Raw genomic sequence first — 21,992 nt, forward strand, 5'->3', positions numbered from 1 at the left:
CTTCCTGGGGAGAGAAATTACATTTCCGGCTGTGAACTTCTGGCGCTTCTCCTAGCATTCCCTAAACGGGGAACTTCCTTGTCCAATGGCAATTCAGGATGGGCCAGTGTGACATCCCCCATCTCAGGGAGCAGCCCTGGATCTGCCTGTTTACCCAGCTTGCCCCAGACTGTCTTTGGCAATCTGCCGTTGGTCCTGTCTGACCTGCTCTAATGAGCCACCAGAGGCATGAGGAAGCAGGCATTCTCTTTTGGGTGGCGGGCAAAGTCCTAGGCACTGGTTCCTTTCAAGAGAGGGAGGCATGGCAACAGGTAGCTTCAATTCTGGAACTGAACTGGGAGGTCAAAACACCCTGTCCATTGTGGTTATCGTTTCACTGTCATGATCCAAATGGAACTTGCTCCAGCCTGTGTACCTCTAAGGCAGCTATTAGGAAGTGTGTCCATAATAAAAGCAGCAGTGAACTCCTTATCAATTATAAATTACCAATATTTATTTTTAACCATAATATTTATTTTAACCACTCAAAATTGTTTTGTTTTTTTTTTAAAGGGGCTAGGGAAAGTGGGGGAAGGAACAGGTACAATATCTAATTTAGCTGAATAACACAGTCCTTAGGTATTGTTTTTATCAATGAGTGCTCCTTTACAAACATTATTTCAAAGTGACAGTAATAAATAAACTTTCTGTTTGGGGCTTGGTCATCAAAACAGGAAGAATCCTAGTTAGTATGGGGACAGCATTATTTCTGGCATGGTCCCTACCATCCATACAAGTTTAAAATTAAAACTGCTGGCTATCAGGAAAGAATCTTTACCATGTTAGTACCAGTTTATTGTACAGTAACTATACTTGCTTAGAGAGCCAGAAAAAGTATGTATTTATGGAAATGTAGTATAGGAGCCCTTCAGTAAAACAAATTTCTCTCTACTGCAATGTTACAAGGAGTAAACATCATAATCACCTATGGGACTTCTAACTATATGCGGGGCCCTACTCCAGACGTACTGATTCGGAATCTCCAGGCATCTGTCCTTGTAAAAGGACCCCAGGTGGTTCCAATGCATACCCCCAGTTGAGAAACATGCTCTGTCTTTACAAGATGCATACACAGCATTCAGACCCCATCAATGAAACATTTAACATAACTCCTACTGACATCTGTTGGCTCCTTGGAGATTACTGACAATGTAATAAATCAAGAAAGCAACTTCCCTGGCTGTGACCGCCAACTGGGGGAAAACAGCAGCTTGACATCTCAATGCCATTATGGGGATGTCCAGAAAACGACTCCTCAGGAACAATCCAAAAGGAAAAGTGTGGATCTGTAAACACAGAGTGACGAGAACCAGGTGCAAGAGTGGCTTTCCTGGCTCCCCAGGTCAATGACTGCTGGCTGAAGAGGCTGTGCTGTTCGGAGGTGGGCCCACCACCCCTCCTTTCAAGAGCAGGAAGAGAATGTTAACCCCATAGGTGCGGGCTGTGTATGGGAAAGTGCAATCTACCTGCTGAGCTGCCCAGGTCCTCCCCCAAGGCCCTCCCCCCCTGCCTGTCCTGCTCTTGCTGAGCAGTCTTGCCCTAAGAGAGCTCAGCTACAGCCACACCTCTCTCTTCCACCGCTTACTTTCTTCTTGGTGTCCTCCAGTTGAGATGCTCAATGCATAAGGGGCACATTAACAAGAATAGGCTGGAGGCTGATGAAGAAATGAGGCCCAGGATCGAAGCTGGGGCTGATAGCCTGAGTCTGGGAGAGGCTGATGGAGAGGGAAAGGGAATAGGGCAGAATGGTTATACTGGAAACCAAGAAGGGGAGAAATAACCACTTTCTGGTTAGAGTTTCAAACCTTGAAGTTTGGATTTTCAGGAAACCTCCTCTACCCCGAATACTCATTTTGAGTGCTATTTGATATCCTGAGGCCTGTTACGCACATTCTCTGTAAAAAGCGCCACCCTCCTGCTTAGCTCTCTCCCGACCTGCCAATAAATTGCTCATAATCCCCGAATGAATGCTGACGCTAACAGCAGCTCCCTGAGGCCATGGTCACGGTTAACTGAGGTGTGGTTTCCAGTGAACCAGGCAAATACGGGCAACTACCTGGTGTGTTGCATGTTCTCATTCTGCAGGATGATGTGTGGGGATGGAAGCAGTTCTGTGAGGCAATTCTTGTCTGCAAAGCCAGGCTGGCCAGGCACCAGTGGTGACAGAGCGGGCAGGCCAGGGGTCAGGTGCGTTCTGGGCTGTGCTAGGTTCTGAGCAGCTCTTTAGGTCAATATTTTGTTCCTAAGGTCTGGATCCTTTTTCAGTAGTAATAAAGCAGTATATCGTTCTGGCACTACACACCACTTTTGTTGTTTCAGATGATTCTGGAAAGTACTTTGGATTTGAAAATGAATGGGTAGGAAGGGGATGAGGATTTAGGCCTCCTGGGCTGCCTCACAGCTTCATTTGAGGAGAAAGCCTAGCAAATTTTTTCTAGGAAAACTTCCTGGTTTCTCTTCACGAAGGCAATCCCTCCCCTAGAAGTCAGGAGCACAGTGGGAATAAAGAAATGGAGAGAATAATCTGCTTCCATCATATAGTCAGTGTGGCAAGCAGAACCCCCTCTCCAAGGCAGATATGGGTCTGCACTCACACCCAGGCCAGGAACCCTATGGCAGAGGGGACACCTGCTTCCGAGGCCTGGCACATGCAGTGCTCCTGGCAGACAGACACAGAGGGAAGCTCTCCTGAGGATGCATACAGAGAGGGATTGGAGATGCCCGACAAAGGGGAGAACACTGGGGTATCTTGGCCAAGTAGTAAAATGTACCAGAAGCAAAACATGTACTGGGAGAGTGGCATTTACACAGAAGAGTGCTCCTGCTTCCACTGCCTTCATAAGGAAAGGCTAGTGTCTGACACCTGCTGTCTGCCCCTTCATTCATCTGCGCCTCAGAGAGTGAGGAGAACAACTCTTAGGGTCTGGCTGCAGAGGGGACCTCAAACGGCAGCAGATGGAGGAAGGGGTGAGATGCAGGCTTTCTCAGCAAGGTGCCTGGGTAGGCACGCAGCAGGGAATAGGGCCACGTGCCACAGGGTGCAGTGTGGCAGTGAGGCTACAGTCAGTGACAAGTGGGCCAGATGAAAACAGCCTGAAAGCAGAGGGCGAACAGGCCTTTCACCCTCTGCCACTGGAATCAGAGGTCATTTAACTTGCCTTTTTATCACCTGGCCCTTATTCGGCTTCTCTGATTAGGACAAAAGTTAAGACAGGTTACAGGAGAGACACATCAACAATCCAAATGTCCCAGGAAGTTTCAAGACTAATGATCGGAGAGTTGGAGGAGCACAGGAGAGGTGGGGGGCTTCCTGGCAGCAGGGTGCTGAGGGTCACCGGCCAGGAGAAACCATGCCCCCTGAATGCTCCTACAGTCTCTTTTTGATTAGTTTCTCTAGTTTGCGGATGCGAGATGATTCCTGCTCTGGTGTCGGAGCCAGCAGGGACAGCGAGCTGGAGCCTTCGGGCCCTGCGGGCGGGGTGGGGAGCCTCTGGCGGAAGAGATCCAGCATGCTGCTCTGCTCGCTTCTCTTCAGCCCCTGATGTTGGAAGAGAGAGGAGGATAAACGAAGTCTGGCCCCAGAAAGGCCTGGAAAGTGCAGTTTCTGGAAGGCTGTTAGTCAAGGCTCTGCAAACAGCATAATTACTCTAGGCTGAGGATTAACACTTTCCTTAAGGGAGTTACCAGCCTTGGGTAGTGGCCCAGAAGAAAAGCAGAGGAAGAAAAAAAGGTAAAAGGATAGTAGGAAAGAAGAGGCTGAGAGAGAAGAGGGTGGGGAAGGGCAACACCCTTCATTCCACTCTGTCCCCCCACCCTCTGCTGAGCTGTGGCTCTCTGTTGGGCCTGGAGGTGCCACCAGAATCAGGAAGTTCAAAGGCCCAGGACCCTCCACTTCAAAGAACTTCTTGAATCTGCTTTGCTACATGCAGCCACCACCTGGCAGTCAGGAACCTCTGAGTGTGAGAAGGATGTACAGGTGCACACAAAACAAGACATGGAGCTAACCTTCATGTCCAGTATCTTCTGGAAGGTTTCTGTGTTGCAGTCCGAAAGGAGTTTGATGTAGTTGTCAACAAACACCACCAATGGTTCATGAGGGGCCATCACTACCTACCATGGGAGAGAGACAAAAGCAGATCCTCAGGGAAAACTCACGATTGGAGGCCAGGGAATCATTCCTCACAGGTAAGCTGACACAAAATGGATTCTGCAAGACTTCCTTAAGTGGCAGCAAGCCTAAACTGAGAAATGTCCCGATGACCTTTTTCATCTCGAAATTCAATCATAGCAGTGTTTCCTAAATTTGCTAAATCATAGGTATGACCTGGATTGCTTTTTAAGTACAGATTCCTACATCCCTCCCCTGAATATTCTACATTTAAATCGGGTGGGGTCCCAGGTGATTTGTTAATTATCAGGACCATTTGGGAAGCACTGTATTAGAGGGTCTCATACTGAGACATTTCATTGGCTCATGGTACTGCTCCTTCTGTCTTGATATATCAGTATACTGAGGAATAGGCAGCAAAAGGCACTGATTTAAGTGGGTTTTCTCAAAAACAAAAATCCCAAGACCTTACTCTTCTCAAGACTTTAAAATCTGGAACTTCATTTAACTACATTCATTTAACTACCAATTAATATACAAACAGAAGGAAAGCAATGGCCCTGCATCTTCAAATTCATTTCCATTTGGTTTTGAACGCAGACTGAATCCCTTGGCTGCCTATTATGTGCCACAGAACAGCAGGGAGCGGTTCCCATGGAAGCTCTCTGCAGGTAATTCCCGCACTGCATACTCACCTCCCTGTGGGCCATCCTTTGGGACTGGTGGGGATAGGCCCCAACTTGTGCTCTTACAACCAGCACTCCTTGGAGTAAGAGATCAGAGAGCCAGGCCCTTTGAAGAGAAACCCTGAGGGAGACACAACCAGCCAGCGACAAAGCTGATCAGGCTGCTTCCAGTGTCCTCAGGCCACCGGCTCAAGGTCTGTAGGACCCTCACTAGGTCCCACTGATGTGCCTGGTCCCACCACTATTTTTCCCTCCTGCCATCGTTCGAGTCATTTTGTTTGAGAGACAGACCTGAAGTGCCTGGCAGGCCCCAGACTTTAAGAGCATTCTGTGATAGCTCCATTAGTTGTCTGGTCTCTCCCTCTCCCAGAAGGCCCCTTCTCTTCTCACAAGTACAGGTGGAAATCAGATGCAGGTGCTCAAGGCCTCAGACATTCTCAGCATCATCACCCCACATATAATGTTTTGTTTAATGGGGCTTTGGGAAACCCATTCGCTTATTAGACTCAGTTACTGCAACATCTGTTCGGAGTTCTTGTCAAGATGTAGAGTATATAAAGCCAAGAGGCTTATATGGAAGGGAGTAACGGATAGCGGGGCCGGAAATTCTGGCTGAGCAGCAGAGATTGCTGCCTTAGACGCTGATTCATAGTAACAACCCCACCTAACTTCCAATCTTAGCCGAATCTTATTGCCAGAGAATCCCATTACAATGAAGAATTCATTTGTCAGAAAGAACTACTGACCCCAAGTAACTGTCCACTGTGTTTCAACAATATCTGGTGAGGCCAAAATCTTAAATCTCATCCAGCCACAAAATGTGGACCATCCTTTGGGACTGGTGGGAACAGGCCCTAACCTGTGCTTTTACAACCAGCACCGCTGGAATAAGAGATCAGAGAGCCAGCACCTTTCAACAGAAACCCTGAGGAATACCCAAGGTGCCCTACCTTGAGGATCATCTCTGCCCGGGTCATGCCCTTCACGACAATCTTAGTGTAACTGGCAGGTGCCTTCCGCACCACCTGTGAGCCAATGGAAGGCAGATCGAGCAGGACCATCTTCAGGGAGTGCGTGTCCAGCAGCAGCTGTGGGAGCAGAGCAGAATATCACTAGCCTCTCCACATGGACACAGCATCTAGCATCCCATGCTGATGAATAACATTTTCCTGATTTTCAATGTCATACTTTCTCACTGGAGAAAATTTAGAAAATAAACATAAATGTAAAAGGAAAAATATTAGTTACAAATCAATTACCCAGCACAAAATAACAAAAAGCCACAGTTAAATGTGGTATAATTCCCTTGAAAGTTGCTGGGAGAGTAGATTTTAAATGTTCTCACCACAAAAAAGAAATGGTAATTATGTGACAGGATAGAGGTGTTAGATAACTCTGTGGTTGTGACCCTTTTGTAATCTACAGATGTATCAAATTAACACACTGTATACCCCATAGTTATGCAATGTTATGTATCAATTACATCTCAATGAAGCTGGAAAAAAATGTGGCATAATTCTTGCCAGTCTATGTGTGCATAAAAAACTAGATTTATACTGTATATATAGTTTTATAACCTGGCTTTCCCACTTAATATAAGTTTTTTGTATTCTATTTGCCCATCTTGGCAGTCTTAAAAAAAATCATGATTTTCTAGTGGCTATACATACTCTATAGTATGTGTGTGTGTACAAGTTTAACATATTTAACCATTCCTCTTATAATTTGTTTCTAGGTCTTTATTATTATAAATAATGAAAGCTGTGGTGAACAGCTTTGTACACATTAATTCTAGGTCTATGACTGGCATTTCCTTAGAAGGGTCTCTGGGACAGATCAAAGGATAAGGATGTTTTTAAGGTTCTTGATACATATCTTGAACTGCTTTCCAAATAGGATATATTTCTATATTTGTAAATATGTAAGTATGTATCAACATTATCTGTCAGCAGTGCAGACTGTACCCGCATTGGCATTGAAAACTGTCATAAAAATCTTGCTAATTCAACAGGTATAAAAATGGTAACTCAATATTGCTGCATTCTGAATTTCTTTGGAGGTCAATGACAATGTAGGAGATTAAACCAAATTTAGACATCAGTATCTTGGCAACAATCTATCTTTTTCTTCTTCCCTTTTTTTTTTTTTTTTTTCTTGCATGTCAATTATTTGGAAGGACATCAGCTTTTCTGACTGCCAAGAATAATGCTAGTAATGTGTCACCTCACTTAGTCTCAACAAGACTCTGCCCTGGAGGTATTTATTGTTCCCATTTTATAGATGAGAAAATCCAAGTTCCAGTGGTTAAATAACTTACTGAAAGTATCTCACATGATGGACAGGGGTTAGATGACAAGGTGGGCAGGAAGCTGTATTTCCACTTCCTGCTGTCCAGGTATGTGTCAAGGGCAGTTCTGGCTTAGAGCTCACTCTGTGTCCTGCTAACTCCACCTGTACCTGGCGACTAGGTGGCACAGGAAAAGCGGAAGCCTAGAAGGGCGCCTATACTCTGGCCAGTTCAGACAGTTTAGGAGAATGGAATCACATGCTCACCACCCAAGGGCAGCAGTGGGTGACAGTCCCACTGCTGCCACCATTATGACTCTAATGGTCAATCTGTGTTCAGGACAAGGCTTGCTCTATCTGCCACTGCCTGCTCCTCTTGGAAAGCAGGGATGGAATGGATGCCTTTGGGCCCCATGACACTGCATTCTCCCTTCTCCCTATCATTTGGTATGGGTAGAAGAATTAATGACCAAAATAAGAAATACCCATTAATGAGAGATACTATTAACTCAATGGTCATGGTGATTATAACTGTGACAACGGTATAAAAATTTGGAGAAGACATCAATGTTTTATTTGGAATAACTTAGATGGAAATGCTACTTTCAAAAAATGGTGAGGTATCAACAAATTGATTCTAAAGTTTATATGGCGAAGCAAAAGACCAAGAATAGACAACACATTATTGAAGGACAAGAAAAAGTTGGAGGACTTGACACTACGCAACTTTAAGACTTATTATAAATTACAGTAATCAAGACAATGTAGTATTGGTGAAAGACTAGACAAATAGATCAACGGAGCAGAATACAGTGCCCAGAAATAGATCCACATAAAGTCAACTGATCTTCCAGGAGCAAAGGCAATCCAATGGAGCAAAGATAGTCTTTCAACAAGTCGTGCTGGAACAACGGGGCAGCAACATACAAAGAAAATGAATCTAGATTCAGACCTTACACTCTTCACAAAAGTTAATTCCAAATGGATCACAGACCTAAATGTAAAATGTAAAATTCCTAGCAAATAATATAGGACAAAACCTAGATGACCTTGAGTATGGTGATGAGTTTTTAGATACAACACCAAAAACATGATCCATGAAAGAAATAACTGATGAGCTGGACTTCATTAAAACAAAAAGCTTCTGTTCTGCAAAAGACAATGTCAAGGGAATGAGAAGATAAACCACAGACTCAGGGAAAATACTTGCAAGAGACACATCTGATATACAAAATATTATCAGGATGTAACAGGACTGTTATCTAAAATATTATATATACAAAGAACTCTTGAAACTCAACAATAAGAAAACAAACAATCCAATTAAAACATGAGCCAAAGACCAAAACAAACACCTCACCAAAGAAGATACACAGATGACAAATAAACATATGAAAATATGCTTCACATCATAGGTCTTAGGGGAATGCACATTAAAACAACAAGATATCACCATACCCCTATTAGAATGGCCAAAATCTGGAGTACTGACACCACCAAATGTTGATGAGGATCTGGAGCAATAGGAACTCTCATTCATTGTTGGTGGGAATGCAAAATGGTATAGCCACTTTGGAAGGCAGATTGGAGGTTTCTTATAAAACTAAACATACTCCTATCACATAATCCAGCAATGTACTCCTAGGTATTTACCCAAAGGAGTTCACAACATATGTCCATATAAAAACCTGCACAATGATGTTTATAGCATCTTTATTCATAATTGCCCAAACTTGGAAGCAACCAAGATATTCTTAAGTAGCTGAATGAATAAACTGTGGTACATCCAAACAATGGCATATTATGCAGTACTGAAAAGAAATGAGCTATCAAGCTATGAAAAGACATAGAGAAACTTTAAATGCATATCACTAAGTGAACAAAGTGAATCTGAAAAGGCTACACACTGTATTATTCAACAAATGCCATCTGGAAAAGGCAAAATTATGGAGACAATAAGATCACTGGTTGCCAGGGGTGCAGGGCAGGTGGTGGGATGAATAGGTGGAGCATAGAGGATTTTTAGGGGAATGAAACTACTCTGTATGATGTATAATGGTGGACACATGTCATACATTTGTCCAAAACGTAAGACCAAGAGTGACCTGTAAATTATAGACTTTGAGTGATAACGACCTGTCAATGTAGGCTCATTAACAGTAATAAATATGCCTCTCTGGTGGGGGACATTGATAATGGGAGAGGCAAAGCTGTTGACGGGCTGGAGGCCTATATGGGAATTTTTTGTACCTGCCCCTCAAGTTAATGTTGGGAACATTAAACTGCTCTAAAAAAAAATAAAGCCTTAATTTTTATAAAATGGTGAGGAAGCTACACAAAGCTACACTAAATGCAGTGATGTGGCTAGTTAAAACTCTGTAAATCATTCAACTGCAGACCAAGAAAATGCTAGGTCACTTGGATTTTTCTAGATTTCCAGAGATTAAAAATTCTTACTCTCCTAAGTATTTGTTTTTTGAAAAGGCCAAGGGCTCACAGAGAAAGGTACCCCAGCATGCAGAGAAGAGAGGAGCACAGACTGCCTGAGGCTCGTCTGCAGAGATGGGTGTCAGAACCCTTCACAAAGCCCCACTGGAAAGGATCATTGCTCTTTCTCAGAGGGAACCCAAGACTTGTCTCTAAACAACAAGTATGCTAAATTCCAGGTAGATTAAAAACCTAGATATATAAATAAAAATTTTAAGAAGAAAACAGAGATTATTTTTATTACTCATGGGTAGAGAAGAATGTGAAACACAGGAAAGATTGAAGTATCTACTACTTTAAAATAAAATAAGGCTGTATCAAAAGACACAAAAACAAAGTAAAAATGCAGAAACCAGGAGAGGATATCTGCAGTACTAGCAAAGGAGTAATATTTAGAACACATCATGATTCCTACAAATCCAGAAGAAAAAGACAACCACAAAGCGGCAAAACAATTGGAACAGGTAATTAGCAAAAGGAGAAACTCAGGTGCTCACAAGGCATGAGAAATGGTACTTAACCTTATTAGTAATCCAGTAAATACAAATGAAAGCTACAACTGTATTCCATTTCATATTCATCAGATAGGCAAAAGTAAGAAGGTTGATAATGCCAAGTGACAGCATGGATATGGTGCAGTGAAATTTACACTTAATGGTGAGCAACAGAAATTAGAGCACTTGGAGGAAAATTTAGTAATATCTTCTTACTTGAAGATGCACATAACCTATAACACAGCACTTGTGCTTATATCCTTTACAGAAATTCTTGCCCATGTAAAAAATGTTCCCTGAATCCACTGTTTGTAAAAGACTAGAAACAACCCAAATGCCCATCAATAGAAGAATGGGTGAACAAATGGTGGCATATTCATGCGACAGAATATGATACTGAGGTTAAAATGAAGTCAAACAACATATCAACATGGATAATTCTCAAAAACATTATGTTGGGCAAAAAAAGCAAGTGGGGAAATGATATGTATCGCACCATTTATATGTGTAAATTTATAGTTTATAAATTTACCATCATCATTTATAAAGTTTCAAAGTATGCAAAACAAAATTATGTATCATTTGTAAATACATACACATAATATATCAAAATACATATGGGAATGATAAAAATCAGAAGAGTGATTACTGGGCATGGAAGTCGATAGGGGCCTTCAGCAATAACTATAATGATTTATTTTATATAAAAAAGAGCTAATGCAAATGTGGGAATATGTTAAGATTTGACTGGGCTGAGTGTATTCTTCACATTATTTTCTATACTTTTATTAGCTAGAAATACTTCTTTCTTCTTTTTTCTTTTAAAGTATGCTATTTGAGGCCTGATGAGGATTCAACATCATCTATGCAGCAAATTTTCAGTCTGGTCAAAATCAAAGCCACGTCTTAGCCTTATTTGTTGGTAGGAAAAAAAATCAGTGATTATATTTTAAAACATATGGGGATACTTCCTACTTTTCCTAAACTTTCTACTTCCCAGAGATATATTATATGCATAAATAATTGTATAGTCTTAAGTGACAGGAAGAGTTTTGAATGAGCCAGACATAATTCTCTAGTGTCTCTCATATCTTTAGAATATGGCATTTTCAATCCCTGGCCAGTTACAATAAGATTCTGTCCTCACCAAACAGCTGAACAAATGGAAACCTTCGTCTCAGGTTTTACAAAAAGCAATGACGTCAGAAAAAGAAGGAGCTAGTTTGACAGACTTAGCAGCTGTCTGTAGAAAGTGAAGGTGAAATGCCCCATTAATCATGAAAATTGGCTGTTTTTCATATTTGAAAATAGCTAATAGTTCATCTCAGGCATGAGGCATTGAGTGAGAGGAGGTCATCAACCAAATTTGTTTGAGCCTCAGAGATGATTTTTGGGGTGATGTGGCTTATTTGTTAATGGCTAGTGGGGTGTGAGCTGGCCAGCATGCTCTGCCTGTGAAAGCTCAGCCCCCAGCAATGGAGAGCTCTAAGGGGTTCAGTTCTTAAAAAGCCCCCTGCAACTTTTGGGGGGCACCATGGCAATCACTAGTGATGAAAACCTTGAGTAGATAAGATAAAGGCACACTCCCAGAGGTAAAGAACCATGCAGGCCCTGCTAAGTTCTTCAATGAGGGGGCACAGAAGAGAGTTCAAGATATGAGGAATGGATGGACCAAAGTGAGGACATGCTCTTTTTTTCTTTTCTTTTACAAAAATTTAGGTCTAACTTTCATACAGTTTTGTGTACTTCATATGGTGAAGTATACAAAAACTAAGTATACAGCTTGATAAACCTTTACATATGTGTACACCCTGTTGCCTAATTAAAGATAGAGGACACTTTTAGTATCCCAAAAGGCTCCCGCATGTTCTCTTCTAGTCAATGTTCTTCCTTCCTTCCCAACAAAGGTGATCACTCTTCTGCCCTCTGTCACTGAGGATTAGTTTACTACTCATTAACCTGCTTTTACCTGTCTTTTGGTGGTATTATACCCTCGTTTCCCTGGGGTGGATCTGCTCAAGTTCAGAATTGCTGGATCATGGGGTAAGTTTATGTTTAGCTTTATTAGCGACTGCCAGTTTCCCAATTTGGTTGTGCCAATTTCCATTCCTACCAGCAATGCATGGAAGTTCCAGTTGCTTCACATCCTCACCAACACTTGGTATTGTCACTCTCTTAAATTTTAGCAATTTTTCATTTAGATTTTTGTGGATGACTAATATGCTTATTAGCTTTTTGGATATCCTCTTTTTAAGTGCCTATTCAAGTCTTCTGTCATTTTTCTATTGGTCGACCATCTTTTTCTAATGGATTCACTAGAGTTTTTATTAGTATTTTTTTCTATTTTCTTGAGGAATAATTGACAAATTGTATATATTTAAAGTATACAATGCGATGATTTGACATACAAATATATTGTGGAATGATCACCAAGATCAAGATAATTAACTTTTTGTGTATGTGGCAAGAATGCTTAAGATACACTCTCAGCAAATTTCAAGTATATAATACTATATCATTAATTATAGTCACCATGTTGTACATTATGTCCCCAGAACTTACTCATCTTATAACTCTAAGTGTGTGCCCTTTGATCTATGTATTCTCACTTCCCTCTTCCCTCAGCCCCTGGCAACTACCATTGTATTCTCTGTTTCTATAAGTTGTTTTCTTTCTAAGATTCCACATATAAGTGATACGTTAGAGGTTTTAAAAAAATATGTATTTAGAATATGAGTGCTTTGTTAGCCATATGTATTGCAAATATTATCTGCTACTCTGTGGCTTGCTTTGATGAGAAGTTTTTAATTTTAAGTGACTCCAAATAATCAATCTCCTTTGATTTTTAATGTTTTGCTAAGGAATCTTTGCCTAACCCAAGGTCATAAAGATACTTTTCTATGATCCCAGAAGCTTTATTGTCTTATTTTTCACTTTTAGAGCTATAATCCACCTGGAGTTGATTTTTAAAAAACTGAGATATAATTCATATAACATAAATCCACCCTTTTGAAGAATACAATTCAGATCCTTTTGTAGTTCATTAGCATGGTGAGTGGGTATTCATGCTTTTGCATGATGTGTGGCCTCCTTCAAACCTTGTTACAACATTGGCATATTACCCATCTGACTTAAAACAAAAAGAATACAATTCAGTGGGTTTTTTAGTAGATTCACAAAGTCGTGCAACCATCAACACTATCCGGTTCTAGAACATCTCCTTACCCACAAAGAAATTCCATACTTATTAGCAGTCACATCCCATGCCCTCCTTTCCCCCAGCCCTTGCCAACCATAGTCTTATGGATTTGCCTGTTTTGGACCTTTCATAAAAATGGAATCATACATTATGTGGCCTTGTGTATCTGGCTTCTTTCACATGGCATAAGGTTTTCAAGGTTCATCTATTTTGCAGCACGAGTATTTTATTCCTGTTTATGGCTGAATAATATTCAGTTGTAAGATGATACCCCATTTTGTTTATCCACTCATCAGTGGGTGGGTACTTAAGTTGTTTCCACCGTTTGGCTATTATGAATAGTGCTGTTAGGAACATTTGTGTGCAAGTTCTTGTGTGAACTAACTTTCTCAATTCTTTTGGGTATGTACCTAGAAGTGGAACTGCTGGCTCATAGGGTAACTCTATGTTTAACTTTTTGAGAAACTGCCACAAGTATTTCCCAAAATGAGTGCAGCATTTTATATCCCTGCCAGCAGCATATGAGAGTTCCAGTTTCTCCACATCTTTACTAAACTGATTTTTGTTTATGGTGTATGGTAAAAGTCAAGAATAATTTTTTTCCTATACGGATATCCAAATAAATATCCAGCACTATTTATGGAGAAGACTATTCCTTCCCAAATGAATTATAATGCCACTTTTCTCATATACTGAGTGTCTATATATACATGTGGGTCTATTTCTGAACTAAATTCTGTTCTGTTGGCTTATTTGTTCCTGGTGCCAGTACCATACAGCCTTCGTTACTACAGCATTAAAATACATCTTGATATCCTGAGCTTTAAGACACCCAGCTCTGTTCTTTTCCTTTAAAATTATTTTAGCTATTCTTGGTCTTTTGCATTTCTATTCTACCTTCTGAAATCAGCTTATCAATTTACATCCACATCTACCCCTGCTGGGATTTTATTATACTTACAGATAGTTTTGGAAGAATTGACATCTTTTTAAAATTGAGTCCTTTAATCTATGAATGAGTTATCCTGACATTTTGAAGGTCTCCTTTAATGTCTCTGAATATTGTATCATTTTCTGTGTAAAAGACTTGCACATTTTTTGACAGAATTATTCCTAGATATTTAATGTTTCCTGATGCTACTGTATATGGTTTCATTTAAAATTTTTCCTTTTTAAAGTTGTTTGTTGTTGGTACATGAAAATACTAAAAATAATTTTAATGCTGACATTATATCCAGTAACCCTGCTAAGTTTGTATTTTAATAGTTTATCTACTAATTCTTTTGCATATTGTAATTAATAATCATGCTCTCTGTAAAAATGACAGTTTTGTTTCTTCTTTTCTAATCAGTATGCCCTTTATTTCTTTAATAAAATGTTTATTTAATTTTTGCCTTATTGTCCTGGCTATGGCTTTAAGGGCAATATGGGACAGAAAGCAGACATTGTCTTATTCCTATAAGAAAATCTTTCTATACTTGACCATTAAGCATGATGTTTATTGCAATTATTTTTCATTAACTTATTCATTTATTTCATGCACTTGCCTGGTCCTCCCATCTTCAGGCCCTTGATGGCCCTGCTGATGGCGGTAAATTCCTCTGGAGAGAGGCTGTGCACAAAGGGAGGACCCTTCTGACTGAGAGATGGAAGATGCACAAGCTCTTAGTGCAAAGGAGGTCTCACATAAATCAGGATGGGCCAGAGCTCAATGAGACAGAGAAAGGTGAGTGGTTATGCAGAGAAGAGATTCAAAAAGCTCTTTAGAAAGAGAAAAATGCTGCGCAAAAGGGAGAAAGCTCTACTATCTGGGCAGAAGCACAGGCATATAAAAAAGGGAAGGAGCAAGTTTAGCTTTTCTGAATTTAAGTTCTACAATCAGAAAATCTAGAAGGAAGCTAATTAATTTCAGGAAGCACGGGAATTTTGTGTCAATTTCCAAAATAAAATTTTATTTTGGATTACACATGTTAATGTATATGTAGGGGTGGACCACTATTATTTAAAAATAATCTTGTTACTATGGAGATTTTCAAACATGTATGAAGTAAACAGAATAGGATAAATGAATCCTTATGCACCCATCACCCAGCTGCAACAAGCAAAGGCATTCTATTATCCTCCTTTTCCTTCATCTAGGCCTCTAGCTAGCCCAGTGGCTCTAAGCTGGCGATGATTTGCTCTCTTCCCTGGCCCCCACACAGTATTTGGCAATGTTGGGGGACAATTTTGGTTGTCAAAATTGGGCCGGTGTTCCTGGCAACTTGAGGTAATGGTAAGGGATTTGGTAAATGTAGTTTAATGCACAGGACAGCCCCGATAGCACAGGGTCTCTGGCCCACAATATCAATAGTGTAGTGGTTGAGAAACTTCTGTAACCACTTCCTGTCCATCATTTAAAATTTTTTTAGGTAAAATTTATATACATTGAAATGCACAATTCTAACTGTACAATTTTGGCAAACGGATTGACCCCTGTAATCCATACCCTCTCATAAGTTTTTGTACATACCCTTTATCAGAGCCAACAATTTCCCTTCTATTCCTAGTTTGCTAAGGTGGTATTGTTCTGTTTATGTCTAAAATTTACGATATTAAATTTCATCAATTCACTTAAAAAAAAAACACGAATGCTTAAAAACACCTTGCCACATTTAGAAGATTTACTGAGAACTGCCAGAGAATAACCATTCTACTTGCTCATTTTCCAACTGCCATATATACATACTACCTGGTTCTCTTTTTCCCTTTCCTTAGTGTGTGGGCTTCCCCCCAAAAATCTAAAATTTGCTTAAATATTTTTTCCAGATAGTTTTGAATTATGTGAATTTACAAGTCAATGTGGTCAAAATGTGGTAGGTACATACAATGGAATATAATTCAGCCTTAAAAAGGAGGGGCATTTTGAAACATCAATAAACCCTGAAGACATGCTAAATAAAGTAAGGCAGACACAAAAGGTCAGCTACAGCAGGATCCCACTTACATGAGGTCCCTAGACTAGCGATGTTCACAGAGACAGAAGTAGAATGGTGCGAGCCAGGAGATGGGGGTAGGTGGAAGTGGGGAGGGAGTGTTTAATGGGAATGGAGTTTCAGTTTGGAAGATGAAAAAGGTCTGGAAGTGGACGGTGGCTGGTTGCATAATAATGTGAATGGGCTTAACACTGCTGAACTGTACACCTAAAAATGGTTACAATGATAAATGTGTATTTTACCACAATTTAAAAAGTTGATATGGTATAAAAATACAAAAGAAAATAATTTCACAGACATGAAATATATTGCTCAAAATATTTTCGACTTCATAATATGATAGATCTTATTAGAAGGTGTGTGAGAGTCAGTGCTCTTATTTCACATGAGGAAACTGAGCCCAGAGCAGGAAAGCAGCTGCTCAGGATCACAGGGACCATTAATAGCAAAGCAGGGACTGGACTCCAAGGCGTCAGGGCCCTTTTCCCTACACCATGTGGTGCTGTTTCCCCTATGATAAGTTTGTGCAAATGGATTCTGTTTCTATAGTCATAGATACCATGACCATAAGACTAATTAATGACCTTGCAAATCCCACAAGATTCTCTGAAAATCATAAACTAGCAAGAAGCTTTACAAATATAGGTATGGTTCAGTGCCATGTGCCCTTGCAATTGCTCAAGAGGACCCTGCGGCCTAAAGATACATAGTTCACTTTATATAGTAATCAGGGAATGAATAAAGACCAATAAAATGTCTCCTTTTTCAGTACAATATTAAACTATAATCTAAATTTAGGATCTAGTACCTTGGTGGCAAAGCAGAGGCAGCAGATATAAGGCTAAATCTTAGTTTTGGATTTCACAGCTTTTCTCAAGCTTGGATTACAGCCACTACAAGACTTGAGGCAGAATCTGTTCCAATCTGAGACATCTGTGTTGACTTCTGGATTCCTGTGGTTCTGCTGCCTGAGTGATCATGCCCCCAGCTATGTGCTTGGGTTTCTAAGTCCAGATACTCAGGGCAACAAGGACCCAGCTAAACCTAAACTTCGCTTGGGAATCCCTCAAGGGTCACTGCCCATAGATTTCCACCCATGGCCTCCCCTTGGCTGGGCCTTTTGAGACTCTCACTCCCCTATCACCCACTCCTATTTGCCTGGGGTCTGAGAAAGTAAAACTATAGTTTCACAGATGATTTTCTCATCCACATCACCAAGAGAGGCCAAACTGATACTTTTCTGAAGATATGGGCCTTGAGTCTGAGCTGATTATTTTAACATTCTTTTATAAAGGACAAAATCTGAGGAAAATAAATATGATACTGGATTTATGTGATGAAATGAAAATATGGTTATGAGATACTAAATCAGCTAGCAAGGCCTGGGCAAAGCATAAACTCATGAAAACATATTCCCAATAAGTCAACTCTGTGGTCCAGTGGCTTCTTCGAGCCTGAAGACAGAAACCCAGGAACGGAGAACTCCAAAGCTTCTCTCAGATACATGGATCATAACTATTCCACATCCCCTCTGATTACACAGGACAGCGAGGTAAACAGAATCAATTCCCAGTAAATATAATAATATGCTATTAAATATGCAGTGCTGATAAAACTGCAGACAACATGTTGAGGCATTATTCTCCTGAGACAATTAGTTCTATGCTTATGACATGCCAGAGTCAAGAATGCAAAACACTGCAAGTCTAAAGTCAGACACAGTCAGTCAGTGTCTGAGTCTACACAACTTCCCAGGAAGTTTCTGAGACAATACTTTTGATTCTGGCTAGAACTGGTCTGTGGCAAGCACTGACTAGGAGCTACTATGTGGGGAGATGGGCACTGAGAGCAGAAACAAAGACGTGACCCTGGTCTGCAGAAGCTTACGCAAGTAAGGGCTGGCATCTACTGAGGCCTTACCATGGGCCAGATGTGTCAAGCACTGAATATGCATTACCTTTTAATTCTCACAACTACCTGGGGAGGTGGCACAACGACCACCCTTATCTTTCAGATGAGGAACTAAGGTGTGGGAGGTTAAGTAACTTGTCTAAGGACAAACGGTTGCTACATTGCAGAGACGGGATTTAGTCTCAGACCTCTGTGATTCTGGAGTCCGTGACCTTGACGCCCACACCACACTGCCTTTTCATAACCTGGAAAGGCCACCCAATTACAAAATGTGTATAAAACATGCTGTATTTATCAGATTCAAGAGATTCCTGATATTCCCAGCTATGACATCTCCAACTCTGACGCTTTCTGAGAGATCCATGAGGCACTGGGCCTGTGCCAACTTGCCACCTTCCTGAGGCATGACTCAAGTCAGCACAGCCACGGGCCTGGTGTGAGGGCAAGTCACGGATCTGGGAACAGCTGGGCCTCTACCAAGATGACTAATTTGGTGGAAGAGCAGAGTTATGATGCTCTTAGTTAAAAATGTAGTTTGAGTTCTTTCAGATATAAAAAGTAACTGAAATAGATTAAGTGTTGCTAACATAGAGGTTTAGACAGGATTTATTTTACTGAATATATGAGAATCATTTATGATCAGCATATGAATGAGTTGCATCTAAGTAGGTGTTTTTAAAACATTAGGGGCTAAATATTATTGTTTTTGTTTTCTTTTTTTTTTTTTTGAGTAGCTTAAACTGTTCTCCAAACTCGAGCTGTTCAAACTTCAGATGGTCTGAACAGGTGGTAGCTGAAAAGAGGCAGCTTTGCTGTGGCGTATGACTCAACTCACCAGTGCTGAGGTGACATAGTCTGTGAAGAGATGTCTTGAAGCACAGAAATCAAGCGAATGGAGTGAAGTTAATCAAGAAAGGCTTCTTGTGAGGTGAACAGAGTTTCTCAGCACCAAAAAGAGTAGCCTTTCTTTGCTTGCTCTTCTCTGCCCCAGTCACAGTGGGATCCAAAATAATCGGAGCCCTTGCTGCTCCCTCTGGCTGGACACTTTTCTCCTAGTCCTCCTCGAGCCCCAGCTCCCAGAGAAGTCTTCTCTGACCATTGAGTGGAAAACCATTACTCCCTCATGCCCCTCAGACATTTATTTGTTCACATAACCAAGTTTCATATACCCTCATCCTTAAGTTAAAGTTATCTTCTAATTTATTTGTTAACATATATATTATCTATCTCTTCTTATGTGTAAACATCAAAGATCTTTTCTGTCTTGTTCACTGTGGTATACCTAAAACAATGCCTGGGTACTGAGCAGGTGCTCACAAAAATCTTTTAAATAAATGAATAAATGAATTAAGCTACCAGGTCATCATTCTGTCCCCAAACAGGGGAAACCAGAAACTTTACTTCTCCAGAGTAGATCTGAACTAGAAAGGTAAGTGTTTGATCTGTGACAGAAGCCATAGGAAAAGGCCCTATGCCAAGTTCATCTTACCTGTTCTGCTCCCACCATGCTAATTGGCTTGCACTTGAAGAGGTGAGTGATGAACTTGGGAATGAAGGAGCTGTGTATAAAAAAGAAGTCACAAATTAGGCTTATTGTCTATTCAGTAAAGAATGGCAGAAACTATTTTCTTAAGGCCCTACTTCCTTCTATAAGAAATGGAGAATCAAAGAACATACTACTGTGGCCTACCAGCATCCATTGCATTCTTCTTCTTTCTAAGCCAAGCCCTGGTTTTATTTAGGCACATGTGGCCTTGGGATGCAGGGTGAATCTAAGTAGTCTCAGCCAGAGCCTGGTGTTCCTGTGGTAACTGCTGCTGGTCCTGAGAAGGGGATGTGATCTGAGCCAGCCCAATCAGCCTGGATAGAAGGGCTTCACTGCATGGCCAGGCAAGACTCTCATTTTTCCTTTAGGGTGTTCTTGTATATGGATATAATTCTAGATCTGACATTTTACCAGCAGCTTAAGGAGGAAGCCAGCCCCAAGGAGAGCAGGCAGAGTAAAGAACCTGGGCCCTTAATGACATTCTGGACCCCCCAATCAACCATCTCTTGATCTGTCCTACTTCTGGGCTTCCAGTTATATGAAAGAAAAAATTTGCCTTCTGGTTAATTTTGCATCAGGGCTTTTATGACTAGTAGCTGAAAACACCCTAACAGATATGACAGTGGAATATACATGAGGTAGTTATAGAGCCCTAAATAGTAGGAAGTAACGGCTAAGGGAGCAACTGTCAGGTCAGGAAACAAAATCATGGTCTCTAAAAAATTTACTGGGGACCGAAGGGCAACCTTGGCTAGGTGGACTAAAGGTGCTGGTTTGAAGAAAGGGAGAATGTAATTCAAATAGGTCAGGAGGGTTTTTTAGAAAAAAATTGGCAGAGGCCTGAGTAGGTAAAGCTGAGTTGCCCTGGTGCAAAAGAGTAGCAAGTGTGGGAACCAGAAATGCCTATAATCAAGGCCAGATCCAGAGTGAACTGACCAGGAGAACATGGCTCCCATGACCAGTGGCAGAATGACGGCAGTAAGCAGGGTTTGGAGGTGGAGACAAAGGCCAGCTAACGCCCTCCTCTCCTCACTCTTCAAGTGCTGCTCTCAGGCTTGTGACCTGATCCCTTGATCTGTCTACATCTTCTCTTGTGCACTGTGCCCATTCATATCTAATGACGTACTGGCCACCCTGATGGTATGGCACTGGTATCTCCATTCCAGCATATCCAAGGCTCAGTCCCACCCCAGAATCCAAGCTCAGTGGAATGGATCTCATCTCCCCAGGCACCCAAGTCAGAATTGGGGGTTACCCAAGACAACTTCCTCACCTTCCGCCCCATTATCCAATCAGTTCCCAGCTCTTCCCCTGAACTCCCACAGCTGCCCTCCTGACCATCCCCATTGCTGCTGCCCTCCTGTCTTACTTAAGCTCTTTGAATTGTTTCCTAACTGGTCTGCCTGTCTTCTTTTCCGATCCATCAGCTTCCAAAAGGATTTGTTTCAAACGCAAATGTGATCAGGGGCCTTCCCTGATTAAAACCCTTGTACTGGCTGCTGACAAGGCCTTTCTTCATTGTCTTGACTCTTTCCCCAGCCTCATCATGCTGAATCCTGGCACTCTACGCTTTCTCCTGAGTGAGCTGACTGCGGATCCCATGATTCTGAAGCTATATAACGCCTCTGTGCCTTTGCTTACACTGTGCTCTCAGCCTGGAACTAACTCCCCTACACCCCTGTGGTCAGTACCCACACAGCTCTCAGACCCTGCTCAGGGACATCTCTCCTATTAAGCTCTTCCTCAGTCACCTCCACTATGCCCTATGAGTCCACAGAGCTCTACCTAACATATAACTGACTTTATGACTTACATGTTTATTTCCCTTCACCTGACTGGGAGGCAAATCAAGATAGGACCACACCTATTAAGCTAAAACGCTTCATTCTATGTAGCAGGTACTCAAATGACTCCAGCAAATAATAATGGTAGCAGCTACCACTTCTTGAATGCCAGCTTGGTATCAGCACTTTACCAGGAAGTTTACATGTGACTTCTCGTTTTATCCTCCCAACAACTATTAAGGGATTTGTTTTACTATCTCCATTATTGAATGGAGGAGAATCAGCATAGTGATGAAGGAAGTTGCTTGTGTTAAAATAGTAGTTTCAGTCAGGGGACTGAGCTTGATGTCTAAACAGGAAAGACTGTTGTTGCTCCAGGGACCAAAAGGAAGAGAAAGGAAACATCTATGACTCTGCATTGGTGCGATAAGAAAGGCAGTCAGAGGGAAAGAAATGTAGACTCCAGAGATCAGGTCT

At 41.3% G+C, this 21,992-nt stretch overlaps 1 protein-coding gene and 1 non-coding gene across 3 annotated transcripts in view; one reads left to right on the forward strand and one right to left on the reverse strand.

Moving 5' to 3' along the window:
* Nucleotides 1-471: 471 nt before the first annotated feature.
* The window catches only part of VPS53 (VPS53 subunit of GARP complex), a 163,977-nt gene continuing 142,456 nt past the window's right edge, over nucleotides 472-21,992 (reverse strand). For both annotated transcript variants that reach the window (XM_036906231.2, XM_036906232.2), the window contains 4 exons: nucleotides 19,675-19,744; nucleotides 5,784-5,921; nucleotides 4,045-4,149; nucleotides 472-3,577 (listed from right to left, as the gene is read on the reverse strand). In XM_036906231.2, the coding sequence (XP_036762126.1) occupies nucleotides 3,407-3,577; nucleotides 4,045-4,149; nucleotides 5,784-5,921; nucleotides 19,675-19,744 (484 nt within the window). In that variant the 3' untranslated portion in view covers nucleotides 472-3,406. The remainder of the gene's footprint in view (nucleotides 3,578-4,044; nucleotides 4,150-5,783; nucleotides 5,922-19,674; nucleotides 19,745-21,992) is intronic.
* Nucleotides 13,128-13,232, forward strand: LOC118922978 (small nucleolar RNA U13). The gene has a single exon (XR_005028971.1). It is a non-coding gene; the product is annotated as a small nucleolar RNA U13 (small nucleolar RNA).

The sequence above is a fragment of the Manis pentadactyla genome, chromosome 4, assembly GCF_030020395.1.
Source record: "Manis pentadactyla isolate mManPen7 chromosome 4, mManPen7.hap1, whole genome shotgun sequence".
Lineage (NCBI taxonomy): Eukaryota > Metazoa > Chordata > Mammalia > Pholidota > Manidae > Manis > Manis pentadactyla.